General features: G+C 45.3%; 1 protein-coding gene across 5 annotated transcripts in view; it reads right to left on the reverse strand.

Moving 5' to 3' along the window:
• Positions 1–4,484: 4,484 nt before the first annotated feature.
• Positions 4,485–26,691, reverse strand: part of ARIH2 (ariadne RBR E3 ubiquitin protein ligase 2) — a 44,052-nt gene continuing 21,845 nt past the window's right edge. For 4 of the 5 annotated variants that reach the window (XM_019723911.3, XM_088798151.1, XM_088798150.1 and 1 more), the window contains 13 exons: positions 18,830–18,897; positions 16,164–16,227; positions 14,481–14,631; positions 13,073–13,194; positions 11,959–12,068; positions 10,962–11,079; positions 9,976–10,026; positions 9,864–9,885; positions 7,741–7,892; positions 6,980–7,123; positions 6,341–6,409; positions 5,175–5,258; positions 4,485–4,970 (listed from right to left, as the gene is read on the reverse strand). In XM_019723911.3, coding sequence (XP_019579470.1) covers positions 4,899–4,970; positions 5,175–5,258; positions 6,341–6,409; positions 6,980–7,123; positions 7,741–7,892; positions 9,864–9,885; positions 9,976–10,026; positions 10,962–11,079; positions 11,959–12,068; positions 13,073–13,194; positions 14,481–14,631; positions 16,164–16,227; positions 18,830–18,897 — 1,227 coding nt within the window. In that variant the 3' untranslated portion in view covers positions 4,485–4,898. Of the gene's footprint in view, positions 4,971–5,174; positions 5,314–6,340; positions 6,410–6,979; positions 7,124–7,740; positions 7,893–9,863; positions 9,886–9,975; positions 10,027–10,961; positions 11,080–11,958; positions 12,069–13,072; positions 13,195–14,480; positions 14,632–16,163; positions 16,228–18,829; positions 18,898–26,691 lie in introns of all 5 variants that reach the window. The other variant, XR_012489569.2, reaches the window with a different exon arrangement.

Consider the following 26,691-nt stretch of genomic DNA (forward strand, 5'->3'; position numbering starts at 1 on the left):
CTGACCAACCACCACAGTGGTCCAGCATCCCGCTTCAAAACTGACAACCAGGCAAGCCTGGATCCCCCAACATGGATGCGAAGACAGAGGCAGTGAGGATCTGGCCTTGCTCCCTGAAATGAATTCCAAAAGAAATGGAATGGCTGCAAAAGTAATGCTTCTTATTCAAATAGATGAAAATTCTATTACTAATTTAGGAGTGTTCAGATTTCCTTAAATCGGCGTTTCTTTTAATCCACTCTAGTTAGGTCAGATGTCTCGATTTCTTTTAATTTTTATTTTTCATGAAGTCTCTCAATTTGACTACAACAGTATAATGGAAACAAAGTTTTCCAAAATCATACAAATCTCCTAAGTTCTTAAATATGATAAATACAGAGTCACAATTTTACCAAGGATGTCACGGTGTTCTGGTACCCACGAATGAATGTTGAGACCACTTCCTTTTCAGCCTTTTAAGACTTACAATTAGATCACTAGGAAATCCTCATGTTCCTTAAACTATTTTTCTGAAGGAAGCAAGATTGGGAGAAGAGGGGGTGCTGCCTCATCCCCTATTTCTGCTCTACCGACTGTTGGCTGTGGGAATTTCACAATCACCTCATAAATTTCTTGGCCTTTTAAGACCTATGGCCCTTTTGATGCCTAAACCTCTCATCAGTTAGGCTGGCTCACCACGTGAGAGTGGCAGTCAAGTCTGGGCCTGTGCTGAGCTGTGTTCTAATCTGTTACAAACATTGTGTTTCCTTTCCAGTTTGTAGCAGTGAACATGTTTTGCCATTTACTAGCAGTGGTGACCTTGGGCAAATCACTTCTCATTTTGAACAGCTACTTGTGGACTGTGACAGCACCTGCTTCGCAGGGCTGCTGTGAGGACTAACTCAGCTCAGTCCACCATTCGTGTTGACTTGTGTTTGGAGACAAAAAGTGGTTTAAGGGGCCGGCCCGGTGGCTCAGGCAGTTAGAGCTCCGTGCTCCTAACTCCGAAGGCTGCCGGTTCGATTCCCACATGGGCCAGTGGGCTCTCAACCACAAGGTTGCCAGTTCGATTCCTCGAGTCCCGCAAGGGATGGTGGGCTCTGCCCCCTGCAACTAATATTGAACACGGCACCTTGAGCTGAGCTGCCTCCCGGATGGCTCAGTTGTTGGTTGGAGTGCGGGCTCTCAACCACAAGGTTGCCAGTTCAATTTCTCGAGTCCCGCAAGGGATGGTGGGCAGCGCCCCCTGCAACTAAAAAAATTGAACACGGCACCTTGAGCTGAGCTGCCGCTGAGCTCCCGGATGGCTCAGTTGGTTGGAGCGTGTCCTCTCAACCACAAGGTTGCCGGTTCGACTCCCGCAAGGGATGGTGGGCTGTGCCCCCTGCAACTAGCAATGGCAACTGGACCTGGAGCTGAGCTGCGCCCTCCACAACTAAGACTGAAAGAACAACAACTTGAAGCTGAACAGAACCCTCCACAACTAAGATTGAAAAGGACAACAATTTGACCATTGTTCCCCAATAAAGTCCTGTTCCCCTTCCCCAATAAAAAAAAAAAAAAAAAAAAAAAAGTGGTTTAACATGCCATCATCAATGGCTGTGACCTCAGTGCCCAAAATAGAGCCCTGTCTACAGGCAATGCTCAGATTGTTGCATGAACTCCTGGGGCCATGTGGAAAGACCATTCCTACAAACTTTGCTAGGACATGCTATCTTTTCTTACTCCTTTTTAAGACGACCAAAGGGTATGGTACCAAGGCCATGGTACCCTGCCCACTGATCTGCAGAAGTGGCCCCTGACCTTGCTGCCTCCGTGACAACATTCACCAGCAACCAATTCCATCTGTGTTCCCCATGTTCTGGAGTCTCCCAGAGGGTAGAGCCCATGTATCTTTTGCACACCATTATATGCCCAGGTGCCAGGCATGGGGCTTGGCAAACCCAAGGTCCAAAGAGGAGCAGCTGTGGAGTTCAGACTGGCAACGTCTGTGGCCTCTCTGGCTTTGACTGCCCTGTACATGCAGCCCACAGCTATGGAGGCTTCAGCCCTGAGCTGCCACTTAATTCGCTGCTAATTTGACACCACAAATGGACCCTCTCAATCAGAACTCACATTCTATTTCCTGTCCTCAACCCTTGGGATTAACTCCAAACATTTCCAGTTTCTATCTCGAGTCCTCTCTTCATAATCTAAGGCTTTCTGCGAAGCCACAACTCCCCCTGCTGAACTCCACAGCACTTTGCTCCCACATCGGCTTTGGAGGGACCCAGGGGCCTTCTGAATAAGGGGCTCAGGGCCTCAGCAAGGGCTGTGGGGCATCTGTACCCAAACCCTACCACAATCCAGGGATCCGTCTGAAATGGGGAGTGGTTTGGCCTGTACCCACGAAAGGAGAGGAGAGCCGAAACTGCCAGGATTCTACTTCCCTCCACAGGTGCCCTCCCCAGGAAGCCAGAAGAGAAACAAGGCTGAGCAGTCAGGCCTTGTTTCTGTGAGCAGAGCCCTCACAGCCCTCTGGAGGAGGGGGCTGACCAACAGGCAGGCCTTCATTTGGTGCTCAGTGCCCACAACCCCCTGGGGGTTGTTTCAGGGGTCCACCTGGATCCTCTGAAGAAAGACTCTACACACATACTTTTTATAATCAGAAACTTTCAGTTTATTTTGAATAAACTACTCAACTTGGAGCAGACGACATTACCTCAAATTTTTCTTTGAAGAAAACAAAGATATATGGTCAATTCATGAAAACACAGTGCCTTCTTTGTCTTCTGTCCTTTGTAGGACAGAAAAATTCTGCCTGATCTTTCCCACTTAGGACAGCCTCTGGGAGCACAAAAGGACGCTCTCTCTCCACAGGGCAAGGGCTGCAGGCTGTGGTCTGGGCACAGAACCTCCTGCAGCACCAGTGGTTGGGGCCATAACTGGATGCAAGGGCACTCACTACACAGTAGCTGTGCAGTCCAAACAATGCAGAGGTGTCCAGGGGCGTGACTTAAGGCGCAGAGCGGCCACTCAGGTCCTGGGCCATGGGGGCAACACAAAGATGGAGGTAAGACTCCAGGATCTTCCATGTACCAACTCAGCATTCACACCCACCCCAGATCCCACAGCAGGCACTCTCCTTGTCCAGTGAGCTCCCACAATCCAATTCTGGGCTCATCCTCTACACTTCTAACTTGTTTTCCCACTCCACCCCCAGTCCCTCCTTTGCAAGAGATGACAGGAAGACACAAAACCTGAGTGGGGAGAAAGGGAGGCTGCAGCTAGCTGTGCACGCCTGACTCCAAGAGTCACAGCTGGCCTCTGTCTTCAAGAGTGATCCAGTTTACAGTTTACATGGCACATGGGAAATTGCTGACTGTGGTGAAAATGTTTGAATATCAAAGAATTTCCAATACAATATTCACGTATCTCTCAAGCAACTCCCTCAGGTCAAGTAGGCCCTGTCAAGTATAGACAGCTCTGCCAGTCTCAGAGTGGAGGCACGGAAACAAGCTACAGAAACCCTAGAATCACAGATTTAACTTTGCAAAGGCCCACAGGACCAAGCTCAGGACAGGCAGGACACCACACACCCCACTTGCTCCTTTGCGCTCAACGGTGCAAAAACTGGCACTCTCCCCTGGCCAGCCTCTCCAAGTACAGGAGCCGGGACCACGAACCAAGGACCCTCAGGGCCTCAGATTCCCAGGCCCTAGAGATGGTGTCCTCCGACACCTGAAATCAGGCAAGGGGGAGAGCACCCAAGCCCCAGAGCAGCCGATGGACACACTCCAGGTAACATGAAAACAACTTGTGCAAACAAGGCCCCTGAGCCAGGAAGACTAGTGCCCTTGGGAGGGCCAGGCTGAATTCTGACCCCGAAGCTCACCAGAGTGTAGCAGGGCAGTCAGGTATGGCTGCACGTGAACCTGGTCAGTTATACCACTGGGACACTGGCACAAAGAAGGGACCAAGGTAAACAAATTTATGTGGGGGAATAATTCCCTTAGAAAGTACATCTCTATCTTTAGGAGACAAAAAGAAACACTGTGCTGAACTCTTGGCCCCTGGTCTGGAGGACCTCAAGTCTACCCACCTATCTATGCTCTGCTGCAGGCTCTGGCTGCAGCAGCCAGACCCAGGTAAGCTTCACCTTCAAGAATAAAGATGAAGCCACAGACGCGCAGTGCCATCAGAGACAATCAGACACCCGTGGCAAGACCCTGTTCTGTACTGTCTCCTCATTGCCAAGATATGGAAGGTGCACCTGACCACAAAAGGGTCTGTGAGGACCAGGTGGGAGGCATGATGTGATTCCCTGGGCGCCGTGCCCATTACACAACCCGACTCATTTCCCGTCTGCTACCCATGCTCTTCCCTTGGGACTCCAGCTGCAGCTGTGGCCAAACACCATGTGAATCTGGAAAGCAGAGACCACCCTGGGGCTTTCTTGCAGGAGAGGTTTGGAGGCAGGGTGTGCAGGCAGCAAATGTTACATTCTAAGTAAAATACCTAGAGGGTAAAACACTCCAATGCCAATTTATTTTTTAAAAGGGTTTTGTGTAATTCTATGGTTGCATTGCCTTTTTTTGGTATAATTGCACAACCTTTGAAAATTACATAAGTTGTATTGATCTAATACTATTAACAGTCATTCAGAAAAAACTTCCCTCCCTCCCAACAACCATCCAGGGGGAATTAAAAGTCCTGAAAAGAGGCCAACTCAACATGGCCGCTTCCATAGTAGAAACAAAAAGCGAAAAGATGAGAAGGAAACAGAAATTGACTAGGAGGTGTGTGTGGCCAGTGTCTCTCAGGAGTGGGGCCCTGGCTGTTGCCTGATGTCGTGAAAGGCAGAGCCTTCAGCATGCAGCATGGCAGCTGGGAGAGCTCGTAGCCACGTCTTCCTCACTCCGGCACGTCCATGCCCCAGCCTAGGTGTCGTGGAAATCCTTCAGCAGGGTTCGCCTCCGCTGCTCTGCTATGTGCATCTGGTTTTCTAAGTCCTGCACCAGGGAAGCAAGAAGGGTGATTGCACGGCCCAGCCTCATGAGCAAGGGGCTGCCAAAGCTACGCCCACGTCAGGGGCTCCGAGAAGTGAAGGCCCTTCCCACCCTTCTCAACACAACAGCAGCTTCCAGGCCACGTTATTAACATGGCAGTGTTCACCTGCCTGCAATAGAGGGTCCAAGAGGACAACTGGCACTTACCCCTCTGTCATAGCTGTCCGCACGCTCCACTTTCCATGACAGGTTTTCGATCTCAGCCTCCAGCTGAGCCTGCTGGTATTCAAACTGTATGGGCAGAGCAGGAGGGTCAAAAGGAGAGGGGGCTGTAGCCGGGCAGGGCCTGCAGATGGAGGGGCAGACGCAGCACCTCAGGCTCGCATGAGCTACAGACAGCCCTGATGCTGTCCTCAGAGAGCAGTGCCAGCCCCTGTACCCGGAGCTAGAACCCAATCAAAGGCTACCTAAAGAGTACAGCCAAATGGCAAGGCCACTGGCTCTCAAACCCCAAAGAAAGGGCAAGAATTTAAGCCACTGAACAGAAAGCTCCCAACATACAGGGAAACAGATGCTGTAAAAACAAGTCAAAAGGGATATCCAGACACTGTACTCCCTGAATACTGCATTTCTTTCCAGCCCTTCTGCAAATCAAGTCTTAAAAATAATCAACCCATTTGACTTAGTAATTGTACATCCAAGCTCTATGCACAAAAGCATTCCTCAGTGCCTTATTTATAATAGTAACAAACAAAAACAATACCCCAAATGATGGTACGCCCATATAATGGAACACTTATGCAACTATTAAAAAATGGTATTCACCAGCCTGGTAAATGACAGCTGCCACAAAAAACTGCTATAGCGATAAAATGTTCTGCACACACACACAACCTTGATTATATACACAGTATTAATTTTGAAAGGCTGAAAAATCCTAACAGTGGCCATTTTTTCTAGTAGGATTATGGATGATGTAAATGTTTTTCTGTTTTTCAACACTGAAACAATAAATGTGAATTACTTTATAATTAGAGGGCGGGGAGACAACTCATATCTAAGAGGAAGAATTAAACAAAGATGTACAAAGTCCACTCGCTTTTAGAGACATGCATGTTGGATATCCTCCCAAAGCATGGGCACTGGCCTCCCAAGTAGCCGTAGACCTTTCCAGTCCACTGCCCTATAAATATGGTCGCATTCAAGGGCTTCAGTGTATCTGCCTTATCATTACCCAAAATGCCAGCACCTGAGACCTATTTTGGAGCTGCCTAGAGAAATGCAATTTGAAAACTGACAGTTGCGTTGATTTTGCGTTCTTCTGGGCACCTCTGAAGGAAAGAGGGCAGAGTGGAGCGAATGCTTTGCCTTACCAGCTTCTTCCTGGGTCCAGACTCCATGTAGTATGCGTACGGGTAGGTGTATTGCAGGGTATATCGACACTGCGATGGGAGACAAGAGAAGGTACCTGTGTCTATGATCCCAACCCATGTGCAACTCAGGTGGCTTTCACAATTCTTACCCCACCATGCAAACAGCTTGGCCCTACACTGGAGGAAAGGAGGCCAACCCAAATAAAGGATTAAGTGGGGGGACAACGTGGGAAAAAATGAAACCAAAGTGGCCACAGAACACCCACAGTTCCTTTTTCACAGATTTATCAGCAGCTGTCTCAGGAGCTGCCTCTTGAGTCGGACATCAAAGTCCACACATTATCTCAGTAACTGTCCAGAGACAGTCCCTTATTTTCCTTTGAGTGATGCATGGATGGGAGAAAGAAGAAAAAGGCTCTAGTTCTGCTCACAGGCAAAGGCAGTGGAGTCTTCCTCCTGAAGCCCTGGGGCACCCAGCTGAGGCCTGGGTCCTGAGTGGGCACAGCTCAGGGAAATGAAGTGTGCAGGGCCGCACAGGGAGCTAAATCCCCTCCCCGCTACAATGGCCCCCACCTTCAGGGGTCTGGGCCTGGCTGGGCCAGGCATTAGACCGGGATCAGAACAGTGAGGGGTACAGACCTTGGCCAAGAGCTTGGCAGCGTTCTGTAGGTACTGCCAGTCGATCCACGTCCCCAGATTATTCATGACCCTCTCCTGAATCTTCTCATGAATCCGCTGGTATGTCTGTGCCTCCAGCTGCAAGCTCTTGTTGTGGTTTTCCCACTACAGGGCACAGAAGGAGAGAGCTGTAACTGTAGAAGGTACAGAGGTCCACAGAGGAGTGCAGAATAGACACGGTGGCTGGCAGGGCACGGCCACAGCTTCAACTAACTTATGGGACTGTGTGTCCTTGAGACTGCAGGAGGGGGGACTTCTCCAGTCCACACGACTAACCCTGCCCAGAGCCGCAGTCTGCCTGCCAGATCATTACGCCCCTCTGGGGCAATAGGGCGCCCACCTTGAGGACTAACAGATCCACTGCTCCACTGTGCTTAGAAACCAAACGTGCCATGCTCTGTGGGCTTCTAAAGGGTCTGCCTGAGAAGACATACCCTCTAATTCTGACTATTAAGATGGCACTGGATGGAAGACTGCCACTGTCCTCTAATCCATCTTTCAAACAAGGTTAGCACCATGTCCTTCTGTGGTGGCCGTGGCTGTCCTGTGGAGCCCAAAAGCCACATGTATGGAGGCAGCAACCTGGGCCCCGGCGGAAGCTCCATTCCCTGACTTGTGTGTGCGCACACTGGCTCTGGCTACCAATCACTGGAAATGCCACCCCAGGAGGCCAACTGGAAGAAGCACGCCCTGGAGGGGCAGATGCAGGAGAGGACACCTACCCGCTCAAAGTAGAACAAGTACTTCTTGAGGGCCTCCCTGGCTTGGGCTTGCTGGCTCTGGTTGACAATGTCGGGGTTCTCCTTGTACCGACTGCACTCATAGTACTCACTGCCGTGGGTCTTCCAATCTCCTAGACACATCCAGCAGAAGTCTGCACAGAACAGAAAAAGAGGCATTTATACCCTCAAGATAAGCCCACATTCTTCCAAAGGCACTGGCAAAGTAGTGGACAGAGATCCTGCTGGGGGGCAGGGGGCGACCCCCTGACCAAGACTTCCCAAGGGTGCCCCTCTTTCCAGAGGAAATGGGAATGTGCACCTCTCATTTTGTCATATCCCACTGTTCCTGTAGCCTGTCCCTGCCAATCTGAACAGCAGCCTATGGATATTCTCAGTTCCATGAGCATATATGCTTTGTACCCTTTTAATCCAATGCAGGCAGATGTTGACTGTATAAAGCCATTAGTCTGCTGTGTCAATGCCACTATGAGAAGCAGAAACTTGTCTGACTGAGGCTCAACTGGTTCTTCAGAACACACATTTGCCCTCCTGACTCCCTCCCACCCTTACAACATCTGTCCTAGAAAGATTTTGTACATGAAACTGGGAATAAAGGCTTCCCCCCTTTTTCTTGTTTTTAAAAAAGCACATTTTTATATAAAATCTACAGCTACTTAGTTAGTTCATACCCAGAATTGTGACTCTGCTTCCACACTGAGGAAGCAAAAAGGGAAAAATAAAGTTCCCTTGTGGATGCTAAATATCCAAACAATTACTGTGATCTAATGAAGAGGGACCAACGACGGTTCTGTGAGTTGTCCAGTATATTGTCTCTGCCAGAGACCTGACAGCGGCAAGCCCTGTTTCCCAGGATTTATTCCTGTAAGTTGGCTCACTGACTTCCCAAAAAAGACTCCTGTAAAATTTAGGAAAACTGAAGCCAAACCCAGAGACCCAGACGTCATTCACTTCTCTTGGGAGCCTTCACTGCACATTGGCAATACTGCTCTCTCCTTAATCAGCTAGGTTATGCTTGTGACTGTTTTAAATACCACTACATTGTTTAGGGTTCTCTATCCAGGTGGTAAAACCACACAGCAACACCAGAGAAGACAGTTAACTCTAGGTAGCCAGGCATGAGGAGACCGTGGCTGCGGAGGGACACACAGGGGACTTCTTAGGTACCAGGAACGTGGGGGCAGTCACTTTGTATTTCTCTTTAGACTCTACGAGTGTCTTACTCACTGTAGATGATACATCTCCCTATAACTCAAACACACACAGAAAGATAGAGAGGGACACATCTGAGGATATCTGCCACTATCCTTAGCCCATATTTCTTCTACACTTCAGAGCTCCCTTCTTAAGACCTTGCATGTCCACTTTGATTACAGTGAGCTCCTGGGAAACACATGAATAGCATTAGATGGGCCCTTACAAAGATAAAGTCTCAGGGCCTCCTGGTCGGCATCCAAACATCCAAACAGCTGTGGGGGAGATCTATCCAGACATACTTTCTACTTGCAAGAATTTTATTTCTTTACTTGATCTGGCAGGAAGAAAGCAAAACAGGTTGTATGTAACCTACTCCTGACAGATGGAGGAGGCCTGAAAGGCCAAATCAAAACTCCTCTAAAGACTACCAAGTTATGGCTTAAATTTGTAATTAATTTTAGTATCTTGCAATAAACTGACAGTTGAAACAAGAAAAAAAACAACCCACTGGGAACTTTATAAAACCTCAAAGGAAAAGTATTATTTTACTATCTCTAGCAGAACCAGGTAACAACCTGCTTTAAAAGGTATCTGGAAGGTAGCACAGAGAAGCCCCATGCTACTTACCTGCCTCGGCAAAAACAGAACATGCTAAAATCTTCTTGGGTGACTGAGGAGCATGAAGGTCTAAGAGTCATCCCCAACTTGATTTCTGACTACATGTGTCAGCAAGATGGCAGTGGGATTACAAGGGGACCAAAAAATATACAGCACGACTATAACTGACCGAGACTGTCCTTTGTTTTGTCACACCACTACAAAAGTACTCACTAAATAAGCAATGGAGACCCATGCACAAGAGACACAGACTGTGCCACTGGGCCTTGAGCACCAAGCCTGGGACTCACCGTGTTTACACTTGGAGCATTGCTGTCAGAGGGAAACAGAAGAGAACATGTTAAGGGCATGCTGACCAAAGGCTCCACGTCACATATGCAAAAGGTACAGGCTTCTGCTCACCATGTGATTGCAGCCTCCGTTCTTCTCAATGCAGATGTTGCACTTGGGACACTGAGGAGACAGAAGGGCGCCATTAGGCTCACGCACCATCAGGCCGCCTCTAAGATAAATTACACAAAGCTCCTGGCACCCGTGCCCAGTAACTCATCGTGCGAGCACTTCTGGGGAGGAGCATCTCCCTTAAATGTGGCGGGTCGCTGAGGCTGGAACAGCAATCCAAGGAAATGAGGTCAGCACGTTTGGCTCTGAAACACTCCAAGCACCAGCTGAGCCCACTAAGTCTTCCACCATCTGTCCTTGCCACAGGCCGCTCAGGTTAAGCACAAGCTGAGTCAACAGAGAGCCTGCCTGCATGGGAGGAATGCCAAAGTGGCACAAGAGCTGCACTAAGTCCTGGTCAGCTTGCCTGGACTTCTGTTCCTAGAAGAGGGCAAGGAGCAACCTCTAAAGTTTGCTCATTCTCATTTGAGAGATGCCTGCAACCCCAGGAAACACTGCTGAGACCAGTCCGATATTGTGCCATGCAGTGGACTTTGGTTAATGATGTCATGGTCACAGCTGTGCTTGTGAATGCATCAACTCAGCGCGTGACCGGTACCGGGTAGTGCCTTGGGTGCCGAGTCATCCAGCGCTCAAGGGGCTGCTGGCCATGCTTTCCCAGGGGAAGTTGCAGAAAAAGAACTGGGCAGGCCTGGGCTTGCGTTAGAGCCTTGCTATTTAGTAGGTGTGGCTATCAACATGGGAAGCTTCAATAAAACCTAGCTTTTTTTCCTAATCAGTTCTCCTAACTTTTCCAGGCATTTCAGCATCTTATTAAAATAAATGCACCAATGCATATGATAAACCGCTGCTAACTCTGCCACGTTTGGGCAAGGGTCTGCAGCCTCCAGCAAGGGCTCCGGGGCCCTGTGTTCTGCTCTCAGATGGCAAGGCCTTGGGCAGCACTAAGGAGGGCAGATCCATGACAGGTAAGATACAGTCCTTACGTCTTTAGTGTGAGCACTAATGTAGTTGGCTGTTTCAGAGTCGTCTGCACACTTCGTGAGCCATTTCCGGATTGTGGCGCAGTCTGTGGGGGCGTGATACATCTGACGACACTTGAAACTTAAAACCAAAAAAGAAAAACACTCAAATAACCGTTAGGTCAGGGTCCCATGTTTTACATTTTCCTTCTGTCCATGCCAACAGATCCTGAATTAAAGCTTTTCAGAGGGAAAGTCACCTATCTAGGCCTTTGAGACCTTTACTTACCCAGGATTATACTGAAATACTGTGAATTTCTTTTCAGTCTAAGCCTTTCTAAGATATACTTTCAACAAACCCAAATGAAATGCTTCTATTGTAAACATCTTGTATGAGGTCAACCTTCCTGAAAGGATGTCATATTCAGAACTCAGCCGCTCAACAGGCATGGTGAGGTGCTCTGAGACGGACACTTGAGCTCAGACCCATGGCAGGACCGAGATCCACTTCTGGGAGCCTTGGTTTATCTCCCAGCCAGATGTGCACAAAGAATGCACGAATGCCAGAACGTGGGCAATGTGCGGGGGCATGATGCAGGTGACGATGCCTGAAACTTCAAATCAGAAAAATCTCCGACAGTCATCGAGCCTGGCTCTTGTGACTTTAATTTCCCTTTTGTCCAAGCCAACAAAAACTTCATGGAGAATAAAGGCTCTTAGGCAGATAGCCTAACACGTGCCCTACGGAAAGAAGTTCACCATGTGGGAAAAAGGATGGAGAGCAAGTACACCCGTAGTTCTTTAACACTTTGGTGAGCCACATACTCCCTCAACAATGCCCTGAAAGCAGGCACACGTGCATACATGCCACATTTTCCACGTAGTTTTCTGAAGCCCCATGAATCTTCCAGGCAGGCCTTTTCTCTCCCAGCCCCAACCTCACTCAGAGCGGTAGCAGTGGAGCACTGAAGGAGGAGAAGGCATGAGCCCAGGGCTGCTTAGCACCCACACTCACTCTTACCAGAAGACCTCGTTGCACCGATTGCACTGTACTCGGCGAGCTCTGGGCTCCTGTACCTGGATAACCATGGGGCAGTCTGCACCAGGGCACAGCTGGAGCTGGTAATGACTCTGTGAACACACCAAGGAGGAAACATTGAGGTCACCCACTAGTTGCTGCCTCCAAATTAGACCTCCCTGAGTGCTTAAACACCTTCTGTTCTTTCAGCTCATTACTTACATCAAAGTGGCTATAGGAATTCAGGATGATTTGTTGTGAAGAGCAAATATTAGGCAGATATTGAAGACCTTTAAATGTTAAGTTAAACTAGGTAGCAACTCACTAGAATGATCTAAGGTTAGATTACAAAACGGAATACAGAATTGTATCTGTGAGAAAAGCACAAAGGGACAAGGGCTGGACAGGAACGTAGCCTAATCAGCTGTGCATAAGACTCTGAGGCTCAATGACCCTCAGGCATCCACCAAGGGCAGCAAACAGCATAAGACACCAGGCATCGTTTATCCCACAGCATGTGCACAAAAAGACGCAAACCGTCAATCAATCCAATAGCTTAGGCATAAAAAAGATGACAACTATGCTGCTGCATGGAACCAGCGAGCCTGAAAAGGTAGCCCAATGCGGAGGAAGCTGGAATCCTGGACAAAACTGACCAGGCTGGAATCCTGGACAAATTTTCAAACTGCACGAGAAACAATACCCCTTCTCTGTGCCGACTCACACAGTAAGCCGAATGGAATGGCAGCTCCTGAGATACGCCTGACTTGTGTCCATCCCCTGGCGTACAATAGCTTGTTTAAGTACCTGTGTATAAGGTGGGCATGACTCACCACTCCACAAGAGAAAACCAAGGCTCAGAGAGGTCAAATAATGGGTCGAAGGTTACACAGCGAGGAAGTAAAAGAACGGAAATTCACAGAAATGTCTGTCTGACTCCAGGGCCTGTGTTCTTCACTACCATTCTAGTGGTTTTCAAACTTTTTTAAAGCCATGGAACTCTTTCTTCAAACACCAGTACCTAATCACAGCCTAGACCATAAAGCAACTGTAGTGAGCACCTGATGGAAAGCAGGCCCAGGAAGACAGAGCGCACAGCACCAGGGGCTGGCCGTACCTCCACGTAGTCCCTGAAGAGGTAGCGCCTGTATTTGTCTCTCAGTTCTTCGTTGGGCAACAATGGAAACACAAAATCTTCTGGTGTTCGGAGCAGGCAGTCCTGAGCCATGCAAGAGACTCCTGTTGAACAAAGACAACCTGATGGACAACTGTCCTGTGGAAGACACAACTTATAATAATACATGTGCCCGAGTTCAACTAGTGAATTCATATTCCACATAGAAAACCCCTGAAGCAACAGAATTTCTTCAAACAGAGGGATTAATATATCTGCACAGTGATGCAACTAAAATAGCATCCCAAATTACATATACATACATCACAAATAGCGTCACTAAAAAACATTTAAAAAAATCCTATAGGATTCTTTACTAACAATTTAGTTTTATGATGTTCAATATTATGTGCAAGTGATGACCACCCACATATGAGATTTTTCGGATACAACTAATGTGATGCTAATTTCACTTCAATATCATCAAGTCACAATGTAACAAACACTCCTGTAACCTGATCATCAGGTATTTTTTTTGTTTCTTTTTTTAAATATTTTATTGGGGAAGGGGAACAGGACTTTACTGGGGAATAGTATGTACTTCCAGGACTTTTTTCCAAGTCAAGTTGTTGTCCTTTCAATCTTAGTTGTGGAGGGTGCTGTTCAGCTTCAAGTTGTTGTCCTTTCAGTCTTAGTTGTGGAGGGCGCAGCTCAGCTCCAGGTCCAGTTGCGGTTTTCTAGTTGCAGGGGGCACAGCCCACCATCCCTTGCGGGAGTCAAACCGGCAACCTTGTGGTTGAGAGGACACGCTCCAACTAACGGAGCCATCTGGGAGCTCAGCGGCAGCTCAGCTCAAGGTGCCGTGTTCAATCTTAGTTGCAGGGGGCAGAGCCCACCATCCCTTACGGGACTCGAGGAATTGAACTGGCAACCTTGTGGTTGAGAGCCCACTGGCCCATGTGGGAATTGAACCGGCAGCCTTCGGAGTTAGGAGCATCTAACTGCCTGAGCCACTGGACGGGCCCCCCACACCCCCCCATCATCAGATTTAATTTGTGCTGTTACCTAAATCGCAGCAAACTCTCTGGGTGTTTCTAAGTTATGGCTCCTACTTGGGGAATCAAGACAGCATAGGCAGCTTAAAGGACAGTTCTCCCAAGATGTAGCCCTGCACTCACACCAACATTTACATATATGCCCAAACAATAGCCTTAATTTTCTCATTTTGCTCAGGACTGGGGAAAGCTTTGCCACTATTCAGACTGATGTGTTTGAAAACCAATGGTTCTAACAATAAAGTCCTCAATCAGGCTCAGAAAAAAACACCCAGTTGACCTGAGTACTGGAAAGGGCAGAGTCAGAGATAAATACTGTTCATACCAGCCTTTTACAAATTCTATGGCAGACTTACCCACACCCACGCCATCTTTGACAAGTACTGCGCAGTGTTGCTCCCAGCAGCTGCGGCAAAACTGGTGCTGACAGGCCAGAGAGAGTAGGTTTTCCTTCCGCACAAACTGCATACACACTGCACAATGGTGAGGGGGATGGGCTGTGGTGACCTGGGGAGGGGCAGAGCCATGAGTCAAAGAGGAGCCTTCAGTTCCCAGGAGGCCACAGGGGTGCCTTGTGTAGCTAGGTGCATGGGACGCAATCCTGACCCTGTAACAAGGGTCAGAACTCAGCTACAATGTGTGGACTCGGAGTCCCAAGAGTTCTCAGCAGAAGACATCTATCAAGGAGGAGGAGGAGGTGGCATCTGAGCTGACTTGCAGAATCACTAGGATTCAGAGAGGCAGAGAGAAGGCTAGAATGAGAACTTACAGTAGTTCATAATGCCAGGCTGTAAAGCTCAATATTTCAGATTGCCAAGGTCCTTAGAGGTCATTCAGTCCAACTTCTTTTGGAGGCTACTGGATTTCTTTTGTAAACTGCCCCCCTTGTAAAACAGCATAGTTGCCTCCCAACAGGTACTACAACCCAATCATAACATTCTTACAGGCTGAGTGAACAAAGCTTCTAACAGCCCACACCGCAGTTTTACTAACCAAAGACAGTGATTTTCCCAAACCAATGTGCCCAAAATACAAAATATTACAGCTTTTACCAAGTTACAACTCATCCTTCACACAACAATGAGATGTCACATACAGTTAATTTAGAGGAACAAGGAAGGCTCCTACTAGGGAAGAGACTCTTCTAGGATGTGGAGGACAAATAACTATAAAGCTTAAACTCCCAGGTCCATGCCATGCTACACAAACTGCCAAAGACAATGACCACCTGGGGACCCAAATCACAACCAATGGAGAAGCCCACTCCAAATTTACCTTCGGTGCTTGTTAGCTCACTGGAAATGCAAAACACAATTTGAGGACAAGGACCATCCATATTCTCATGTTTACCACGCATGGCTCCTACAAGTTTTCTCTTAAGAGGCTACAGAAGTTCTGTGGTGATCTGAGCCCCAATCCTCCCCCGAGAGCTCTTTCAAGATGGCCCTCATTCATCTGACGAATGTTTGTTAACTCCAAGATACACAGGAAGTTGTAAGGCATTGTAGAATATGGTTCCTACCCTGAAAGCACTTACAGTCTGGTAGGGGAGCTGAAAGATGAGTGACTCACCACAACATACGTATAAAGGTTTAAAGCTAGAACTAGAGGAGCTTGGAGGGGAGACAGGCTTTGTGAGAGACGGCTTAGATTTGGGTCCTTAAAAGTGAGTTGCATTCCCACAAGCAAAGATGGGGACAGGGACTGGACAGCCTAGGCCAGGGAAGGCACACGCAAAGTCAAAGAGGCAGCAGTGAGCTTGGGGACACCAAGAAACCCAGCAGGAATGGAGGGCGGGCTGTGTGTAGTAAGTGCAAAGACAAACGTGAGGCTGAAGAAGGGCCCAGGACTGGCAATGACTTACTCCTCATCTACGAGGAAACTTGTCAAACTACAATGGAAATGAAAGATTTAGGCCTCTATTGGAACACACACCGTAGGCAGGTTGCATTACAAAGCTCGACGGTTCTCAATAGCACGGTACATCAGGCAAGAGCCATGTGCACCACAAGAAGCCTTAGCAAGTAAGAGACACTCACGTGTTTTGATGGATTGGGCTGAACTCGAGCCTCAACGAGCAGCTGAGCAGAATTAGACTTGTATCTACAAAACAAAAAGTAGAAATAAAGGGAATCAGAAACTGAAGATGAACATTTTTACCTCTGAACAAAAACAAAGAGACCAACACGTGCTGTGGTCACACTAAAGTCTCTGTCTTTAACTAGCTTCTCACAGAACCAAGCTTCCTTTTCCCTTAGGACAAACACTTTTTTCACTTTCCATGTTTTAGCTCTCAATTGGTATGAGAATAATAACCCTGATTCAAAGGCACTGAACTATAATAAAAATACTTATGAAAGACCATTTGCAGTTTAAATCCCTTTCTGGAAATATAATCAAATATCTCCATGGCTTCACAACAGGAAAGGATATCTTAAGACAAGGAAAATGTGAAGCATTAAAAAAAAAAAAAAAACCTGACAAAATATGCTACATTTAAAAACTTCAGTTCATCAGGAGACACCCTGAAGTGGAAAGCAAAGCTATGAACTGGAAGATAATTCAATACATATAACTGGCAAAGGACTGATACTCAGAATTAAAAAAACCCCAAAACTCCTAAAAGTCCACTTGAAAAGACAAAACAATAAAAATAGGCAAAAGAGAGAATGGACATTTTACAGAAGAGGAAGCACAAATGGCCATTAAACATATGAAAAGATGCTCAACCTCCTTAATAGTATGGGGCATTGAAATTAAACACAATTAGATGCCATTTATACCCACCAGACTGTGTGACACTCACATACACTGGTGGGCATGTAACATGATACAATCACTTCAGAAAATATTTTGGCGTTATCTAGTAAAGGTTTAGAAACACATACCTACAGCCCAGTAACTCTATACCTATAATTAAACCTACAAAAATTGTATGACACTAGGAGTCACATACAGAAGTTTTCAGAGCTGTGTTATTTGTAACAGCAAAAAACCCCCCCCACAGATGGGTTTTTGAAAACAGGATGAATAGGATGTCATGAAATGTAACCTTGTTAGTGATTTAAAAAGTTGAAAACACACAGCATGATTCTATGTCTGTAAAGGTCTAAAAACATACAACACTGAAAGACATGGAAGGGGGTGTGGCCAGGTGGGAATCACCACCTCGGGCTCCTGAGTAAAGTCAGGGGGTTTCTTATTTGGGTGGACACATTAAGACTTGTGTTTGCTTTATTATTCTTTAAAACCTACACACATCACACGTGTGTGCATGCATGCACACACATTTGTGAAAAAGTATTTCATAATACAAATTTAATTCCTTCTGGAATGAGGTACGGCATAAATACATTTAAAAACAACATCACATGGCAATAAAAGTGCCACAAAAAGCCCGGAAAACTTATTATCAAGGTACCAGGAATCTGAGCAGGGAAGAATTATGTCTTATATATGTGATGTCCTTACTCCACCTTTGACTATTTTTACCTACTTCTCACACTAGTATCCGTAACATCTTTAGCTATCCAAATCTCCATTTCCAAATTAGACTAAAGAGTTTGGACAGTGAGAGATACTCCACTGCCGGAACCTATGTAGCTCCAGAGTTTGGGGTCGCATAACAGTGGTGCAGACGGTGGAAGTTCACCTGGAAGTCTATCTACATGTATTCAGCTCTTGCGTATGGACAGTGAGATGCAGTTAGTGAGTCAGGAACACATTTGCTCTTTCTGAGTGGAATGAACTGTTCCAGCTGGTATGGCCATCCCAGTTGTGTTTAGCCTGGAGAAGAAAGACATGACCTTCCTCTGCAGATAAGTGGAATCACACCAGGCAGAGAAAGGCTGACTCACTGGAGTGTGAAAGGGCAGAATGGTGGCCAGTGTTTCTCACCAGAGGACATTTTGCTCTCCAGGGTTATTTGGCATTGTTTAGAGACATTTTTGATTTCAAGGACTTGGGGATGCAATGACTTGTGTTAAGTAAAGCCTAAGGGTTCTACCAAACTTCTCACAATTCACAGAACAGTTCCCCTACAACAAATAGTTATCTAGCCCAAACTGTCAACAGTGCTGAGGATAAGAAACCCTGAACTAGACAGAAGCATGTGTCTCTGAGTGTGGGGCATAGGGAATGTCGCCAAAGATCCAGGGGGAAGAGAAACTCCTCTTCCTGATAACTTCCAAGGTATCTTAAGATTCCAAGGTCTGTGCCTCAAGAACTCTGGTTCTGGAGATGAGTGGTAAAGCGGCCAACCTTTTCTGAACCTAATACATAGTATGTTATGATGCACGGCTCACTTGATTTTTCCAAAAGAAATAACTGGAGATGTTGGCAAATGTTGTCTAGAAGGGCACTGATTACAAACAAGGGCATAAAAATTTTGAACTTCACTGTCCAACAGTAGAGGTTTAGAAACAGTATGGAACAGCTATATGATGAAATACTGTGCCAGCAATAAAACTGGGGTAGGAAAAATATGCTGAAAAATATATGGGAAAATGTTCACCATATATTGAGAGAAAAAGGAATATATGATATGAAAAAGGAATATATGATAATAATATGATCTAGTGTTTTAAAAATAGAATATGCACATTGTAAGGATATATTCCAAAACATAAACAACAATCACCACTGGGTGGATGGGCAGAGAGAGGAGCTATGGGTGATGCCATCTCTCCGCCACCAAATACCTTACCTGTCCAATATTTCTGCAACTTGCCAGTGGAAATTAACTAATATAAGTTTAGCAACTGAATGAGATACCTAAAAAAAGAAAGAAAGAAATCAAATTATAACTGTAGTTTCTTTCAGAGAGGTCCACATTTTGAGAAATGCATACATTCATGCCTGTAGCAGGCCCAGGCTTGCTTTCCAAATTCTTCCTCTTGGTTCTCTGCTTCGTCTTCTAAGTTCAGACACTTATAATCTTAGTTGATTTCTGGATCGCTCTGATTTTTCTATTTTTGTTTTCATTAATGACCTTTCTAAGAAATTAGCTTGAATTGAAACTTAAACAACACCACCCCATCTACAGTAAACAACAATTCAGCATCCAACCTAAGCAAAAGAGCTATGGGCTCCCTACTGTGGTACATGTTCCCTCCTGCTGCTGTAGGAGGCCACACACGGGAAGCATACTTCTTGTTAGGCCTGTTACTTGCAGAAAATCTTCAGGCTTGGAATTTTTGTATAAATCCGGCAAAACAAACAAAAAAACCCCCGCCCGTTTAAAATCTCTGAATGCCTGGCAACCACAAGCCCCAATTGCAAGGATGACTTAAAAGTCTATGGGCAGATTTTATGGGTATATGCCTACCCATTCTCTCTCTTTTCCCCCCTACATTGTCTTTTAAAGCACACTGGTTATGGCTACCAAAGAGTGCGCTGAGCTAGCGATTCTACTTCTGTAAATTTTTCTGAGGAAATGATAGAGGATATGCGTACCAGTGTTTTACAAGAGTGAAAAATTAGAAATAACCTTAAAGTGCCGAACGAAAAGGATCTAGACAATGTATGACATTCATGCAATGGATTGCTATGTAATCACTGAAAAGGATGGTGCAAGAGTTTACTGACATAGAAAGAAGTTCACTTTTTTTTTTTTTTTTTTAAGATTTTATTGGGGAAGGGCAACAGGACTTTATTAGGGAACAGTGTGTACTTCCAGGCCTTTTTTCCAAGTCAAGTTGTTGTCTTTTCAATCTTAGTTGTGGAGGGTGCCGTTCAGCTTCAAGTTGTCCTTTCAATCTTAGTTGTGGAGGGCACAGTTCAGCTCCAGGTCCAGTTGCCATTACTAGTTGCAGGGGGCACAGCCCACCATCCCTTGTGGGACTCGAGAAATCAAACTGGCAACCTTGTGGTTGAGATGACGCACTCCAACCAACTGAGCCATCTCGGAGGCAGCTCAGCTCAAGGTGCCGTGTTCAATCTTAGTTGTAGGGGGCGCTGCCCACCATCGACTCGAGGAATCGAACTGGCAACCCTGTGGTTAAGAGCCCACTGGCCCATGTGGGAATCGAACCAGCAGCCTTCAGAGTTAGGAGCATGGAGCCCTAACTGCCTGAGCCACCGGGCCGGCCCAAGAAGTTCACATTTTAACATTAGGTTAAAGTAGCCCGTAGTAAGACAGCATGTACATGTTATAGCCACAGTATCTTGTTAATAATAAGGGAAGTAAGCTAGTTACAGAACAGACCACCCTGAGTGTCAAAACTGAGGCGGGGGCCCACAGAAGATTGGTTAAGTGTTTGGATGTCTCGATCAGTCTTCCCACAGAGACAGCACTGCACAGCAGGAGGGGGCTACTGAACCCAGGAGAAACAAGGAGCACGCTTCAGGCTAGGGAGCGAAGAGCACACACAGAATCTTGGTATGCTGCTCACTGGACCAAGTCTTTAAAAGAGGAACTACCTTTAAGGTAGTATATGCCTGGTCCACAGGTGAGAACTGTGTGGGAAAGACACACAGTGACCAACACGTGATCCCTGCTCCTAGAGATCACGTGATTCCTGAGACAGGTGCACCCCTCCTAACAGTGACCTGTCCCAGAGCACAGTCAGTGTCAAAGGCTACTCAGTGAGTGACGGCCTTCCTGTCCTAAAGCCCAGGAACATCTGGAGGAAACCAAGGACTCAAGACCGCTTACTTCACCAAGGGTGGGGGCCCCCGATTCCCTTCCACGCGAGGCAAGAGGCATCTGACCCAGGCATCCTGCTGTAGTATTTTCTTGTGGAGGCCCACGGAGACTTTAGGCCAAGGATCCCTGAATTATAGCTGACACTTCTAACTATGGCCACAACAAAACTATTCATCCACAACAGACCACTATCACAAAATGAAAACAGAGACAAAACATTTGGTTTAAACTTTAATGACTGCTTGAATGTAGCTTTTGGCTATAAATTTTTTTGAAAAAAACCCTGACAGTGATACTGTTTAGGATGAGCACCTCGCTGGAACCTTTTCTCTCCTCTCTTACCCAATGGGGCTCAGTCAACTGTCCTGACTTCTCAATGTCTCGCCATGCAGTGGCCACCAGGTCCTAGCAAAGGCACTGAGCCACGCGAGAAACCCAGAGGAGTCCTGAACAATTCCAGCACGGGTGGCTCAGATGGAGCTTTGAAGCTAAGAATGGGGTTCAGGCTGCCTCTCACAGATCCACAGAACCCAGAACTGGACTGGACACAGGGTGGCCACTCAACACATGCTGATCATTAAATTACACCAGGTCTTTAATCTCTGTGTATTTTCAAAGTGGAATTTCTCAACCTTCCTGAAGAAATAGAATTTTAACACAATACCTGGTCTGATCACGTGATCTCAACAGCACTAACAGTAGCAACAAAGCCTCAGACTTCGCATACCAGATGCCGCCCACCTATGGAAAACAACATGGCCCTCTGTTGAAACTGAAAATTGTATTGGTGACTACAAGTCCACTAATGACCAACTCAGAATATCCCAGTGGGGTTGAGTTTTGGTGAGAACAGACAATGTGAAGAGAGGATGCATCTAACACTTTATAAAACCGACAGTGGAGTGATGTGAATCTATTCTTTTAATGCCAACAGCCAAGACACACCAATATAAACAAGACAGTAGGCTCACTTGAGCCAGCTGTATGCACCTCCCACCAGCCTTCTGCAGGAGGCGCTACTGTGGGCCACACACCATAGATGGGGGTTGAGAATGGCCCATATCATGTCCACTGTGTATCACAGAAACACGAAGGAATTCTGAGACCATTAATTTAAGCAAAATGCAGTGTAACTGCATCGCACCCAGACCAGGGAAGATCTGTAGGGAAGTCAGGTTCCAAAAGGCTCTCTGAGCAAAAGCAGCACAAGGGAGGAGAAAGAGTGCCTAGAATAATTTACGCTAAAAGGCAGTCCCAGCAGGAAGCCACCCTTTCCCTGATTTGGGTCACAAGAGAAAAGTGACTGACTGCACTCACCCCCAGCAGTCCCAGAGGAAGCAACCTCAGGTGATTTGGGGACAGAAAAGGGGGTGTGTATGTGTGTGTGGGGTGGCCAATACGTACTAAGCCACCTTCAGGGGGCAGGCCAGGGCAAACCTTGTATGTGCTATTTTAAACATTAAAGATAAAAAACTGTCTTTCTCAGAGTGGAAACAGCCGAGCTCTCTCAGGAAAGAAGTACCTGAGTAGTCATACCACTACTGTAATGCTCAATGAGCTAGGCAATCCATTCTGAATCTATTAGAGTCAACACTTCACAACTGGCAAAAAGTGTTCCCCTCTTCTGAAAAGAACGTTTCAGCATCAAGATGAACTCTTGCTGGTCTGTTTCAATGAAGAAACAATCTGTTACTAGGTTATGTACAGTTCACCCTTGAACAACACGGTTTGAACTATGCAGGTTCATTTATATGCGGGGTTTTTCAATGGACCTGTCCAGTTCAAACCCATGCTGTTCAAGGGTCAACTCCAAGATTAGGAATCGAGTATACAGAGGGTCAAATGTAGTTATACTCAAATTTTTGACTACACAGAGATCTGTGCCCCTTCCCCCTGCATTGTTCAAGGGATGACTGTATTATCAAGAAGGACTTAATGAAAAAGTCAAACCTCTTCCAAAAGGAAAATGGATCCAGGGTAGTAATCAACCAGTGAAAGCCAAAAAAGACTAATGACTTAGAGAGGAACACACCTGATCATGTCATGTTCAAGATAAATGTGCAGTTCTATTAGGTCAACATGTAATAGGATTGTTAAGTCTTATTTATTTGAGTTCTTATTCTACTTCTGGAAACACCAAGGAAAAGACTAGTAACTACCCTGTTTCCCCAAAAATAAGACCTAGCTGGACAATCAGCTCTAAGCATCTTTTGAAGCAAAAATTAATACAAGACCCGGTCTTATTTTACTATAAGACACGGTATTATATAATATAAGACCCGATCTTATATTAATTTTTGCTCCAAAAGATGCATTAGAGCTGATCGTCCAGCTAGCGTTTATTTTCGGGGAAACACAGTAAGAACTAGTAAGTTTCTTTATAAAAACATGTAGTCCCAAGTTAATTACTCACAGACTAATCTGAGCCTTTACTCAGAGAGACAGAATCATAGAGGCCACCATTTTCTCCCATCTCAGGGGCCAAAGAGAGCCCCTCTCAATAGGAATAGGGGTAACTACTTCTAGCATGCCTACAAATCTCACCCCTTCCTCCACTGCAAACCCTGAGCTGGTGGGACCTGTCTTTGACAGCCACCTTGGACTTTCACAAGATCATGAGTCAAGGACAGTTACAATGAATTTAAACAAAGACTCTCAATAGCAAAGATAAGCTGTTTTCCTATCCCGTACCCCCCCAATCATGTTAAATTACATCTTAAATCTATTCTCAAGAATCATGTTTGATCATTTATGTACTTTAGAAAGTTAGTGCACCTGCCAAAAGCAGAAATAAAAAATCCATAGGTTATTTCTGATTTTAAGTCAATTTGGTTCATAATTTGACAAGATGTTGGTTCAACTGCTGAATTTTAATCTACTCAGAACTGCTGACAGTAGATATACGAAGGTATCCTTTATACATATACAGAAGGCAATATAAACTTCCTTTTGCCAAATTCAACGAACATTTCTCATGCTTTATCTCATTGGTAGAATCTGTCACATTCCCTCTACCTTAACAGCCCTCTTGGTCTCTGTGATGAGTCTCTTACGGCACCTGTTCGGGTCAGGCATACCTCGTTTTATTGCGCTATACAGACAATACATTTTTTACAAATTGAATGTTTGTGGCAATCCTGTGTCGAGCGAGTCTACTGGCGCCATTTTTCAGACAATGGTTAGTATTTTCAACAATAAAGTATTTTCAACGAAGGTATGTACATTTTTAAAGACATAATGCTAGTGCACACTTAATATACTACAGTATAGTATAAACATAACTTTTATATGCACTGGGAAACAAAAAAATTTGTGACGCACTGTATTGCGATATTCGCTTTATTATATTACCTGGAACCAAATCTGCAATATTTCCAAAATATGACTGTATCTAAATGTGCTCTTCGTTCTGTATGCCCAGCTTGGCACTGGGGGCACCATACTCTCACACCTTGCAAGCTAGAACCCTTAGCCTTTTGTCTCACTCCATGTCTGACTCTTCTTACCTCTTCCCCCTCACCCATCACCACCTCTCCACTGCCCAATCTCAGCCCTTCCTTTCTAAGAACTTCCATCAGAAGAGCCTCACTGATCACCTGGACAGCAGAGAGGTACCTTATATCTATTTACATGCCTGACTGCTGTCTGGACCCCCCCCCCCCCACTCCACAGTCCTTAGGATGAAGCTTCCTGAAGGCCTGACCCAGCAGGACAATAATAGACAATTCTTACAGAGCTCTTACATCTTGCTAGGTTCAGTTCCCACCCAGTTACAAACCCATCACTGCCCTCCAGGGCCCACAGACAAACCTTAAATAAGCCCTCAGGGAAGAGTCAACAAGAGTCACCGCTGAGCCACGCCCACTCGAATCCATCAATACACCCATAATTCCAGCATCCCCGTGCACTTCCCTAACTGTTCTGTCAAGAATGCCCTTCTTTGTAGCAAATATTTGGAAATTAAGTAATATGCTTCTGTAAAACCTGTGTGTCAAAGAAGAAATCAAAGAGGAAATAGAAAAAGTTTTGAAGTGAATGATAACAAAAATACCACATAACAAAATTTGTGAGATGCAGCTAACATAATGCCTATAGGAAAATTTACAACTGTAAATGTTTACACTAGAAAAGAAAGGTCCAAAATCAATGACATAAGGGCCCACCTTAAGAAGCTAGAAAAAGGGCCGGCCCGGTGGCTCAGGCAGTTGGAGCTCCATGCTCCTTACTCCGAAGGCTGTCGGTTCGATTCCCACATGGGCCAGTGGGCTCTCAACCACAAGGTTGCCAGTTCGATTCCTCAAATCCTGCAAGGGATGGTGGGCAGCGCCCCCTGCAACTAAGATTGAACACAGCACCTTGAGCTGAGCTACCGCTGAGCTCCCAGATGGCTCAATTGGTTGGAGACCGTCCTCTCAACCACAAGGTTGCCGGTTCGACTCCCGCAAGGGATGGTGGGCTGTGCCCCCTGCAACTAGAAAACGGCAACTGGACCTGGAGCTGAGCTGCGCCCTCCACAACTAAGACTGAAAGGACAACTTGAAGCTGAACAGCACCCTCCCCAACTAAGATTGAAAGGACAACAACTTGACTTGGAAAAAAGGCCTGGAAGTACACACTGTTCCCCAATAAAGTCCTGTTCCCCTTCCCCAATAAAATCTTTAAAAACAAAAAAAAAAATTACCGAAACGGACACAAAATTAAAAAGAATAACTGAACAGCTCTGTATTTATTAAAAACATTGAATTCATGATCAAAAATTGTCTCATAAAATTCCAGGCCCAGAAGATTTTACTGGTGAATTCTATCAATACTAATCTTACACAAACACTTTTGGAAACTAGAGGAAAAATGAAACTTCCTCCAAAGCCATTTTATGAAGTAAACATAGCCTTGATACAAAAATCTGACAAAAATATAACAAATAGATTACAGACCAATATTCCTTATGACTATAGACACAAAAATCAATCTATTTTAGCAAATTAAATCCAGCATTATAGAAAAAGGACAATGCATCATTATCAAGTGACGTTTATCTCGTGAATGGAGAGCTGATTTAACATTTGAAAAATTTTAAAAGTAATTCATCAAATTAACAAAATAAAGCGGGGGAGGGAACAAATAATCATTTCATTGGACGCAGAAAATCCATTTGACAGAATTCAATATTCATTCAAGATAAAAATTCTCATCAAATTAGGAAGAAAAGTAAACTGCCTGAATCTAATACAGGTTGTCTATGAAAAATACACTCAATGATGACATAGTGAATGCTAGTCTCAGAAAAATGGATAACCACTCTCACCATCTTTTTTAACATTATATTGGAAGCCCCAGCCAGGGCAGTAAGGCAACGGGAAAAAAAGATATAAAATAAAAAATAATAAAAGATTGGAAAGGAAAAAACAAATCTGTCTCTATTCCTACATAAAATGACTGTTTATGAAGAAAATCCTAAAAGAATCTACAAAACTACTTCTAGAAGAAATAAATTTAGTAAGGTAACAAAATATAAGATCGACATACATAAATCAAATGTATATCTATACAGCAGCAAACAAATAAAAACTAAAATTTTAAACAGGTGAAATGTAGTTTAATATATTTTATTTAACCCCAAATATCTAAAATATTATTTCAACATGTAATCCACAAAAAAATTGCGTTATTTGACATCCTTTTTAAATCTAAGTCTTCAAAGTCCATTGTATTATTACGGAAATATAGTACATACCAATTAAATCTGGCCATATTTCAAATGCCCAACGCTACATGTAGTCATAGCTACCATATTGGATAACACAGCTATAGACTGCACACGGCAATCAAAAATTAAACAAAATCAAAGCAAGGTTGTTGGGGTTTTCTTGTACAAATTAATAGTTGATCCTAAAAATCTGCAGAAATGTAAAGAATCCAGA

Source organism: Rhinolophus sinicus, chromosome 5, assembly GCF_057876585.1.
Source record: "Rhinolophus sinicus isolate RSI-liver-muscle chromosome 5, RSI-T2T, whole genome shotgun sequence".
Classification (NCBI taxonomy): Eukaryota; Metazoa; Chordata; class Mammalia; order Chiroptera; family Rhinolophidae; genus Rhinolophus; species Rhinolophus sinicus.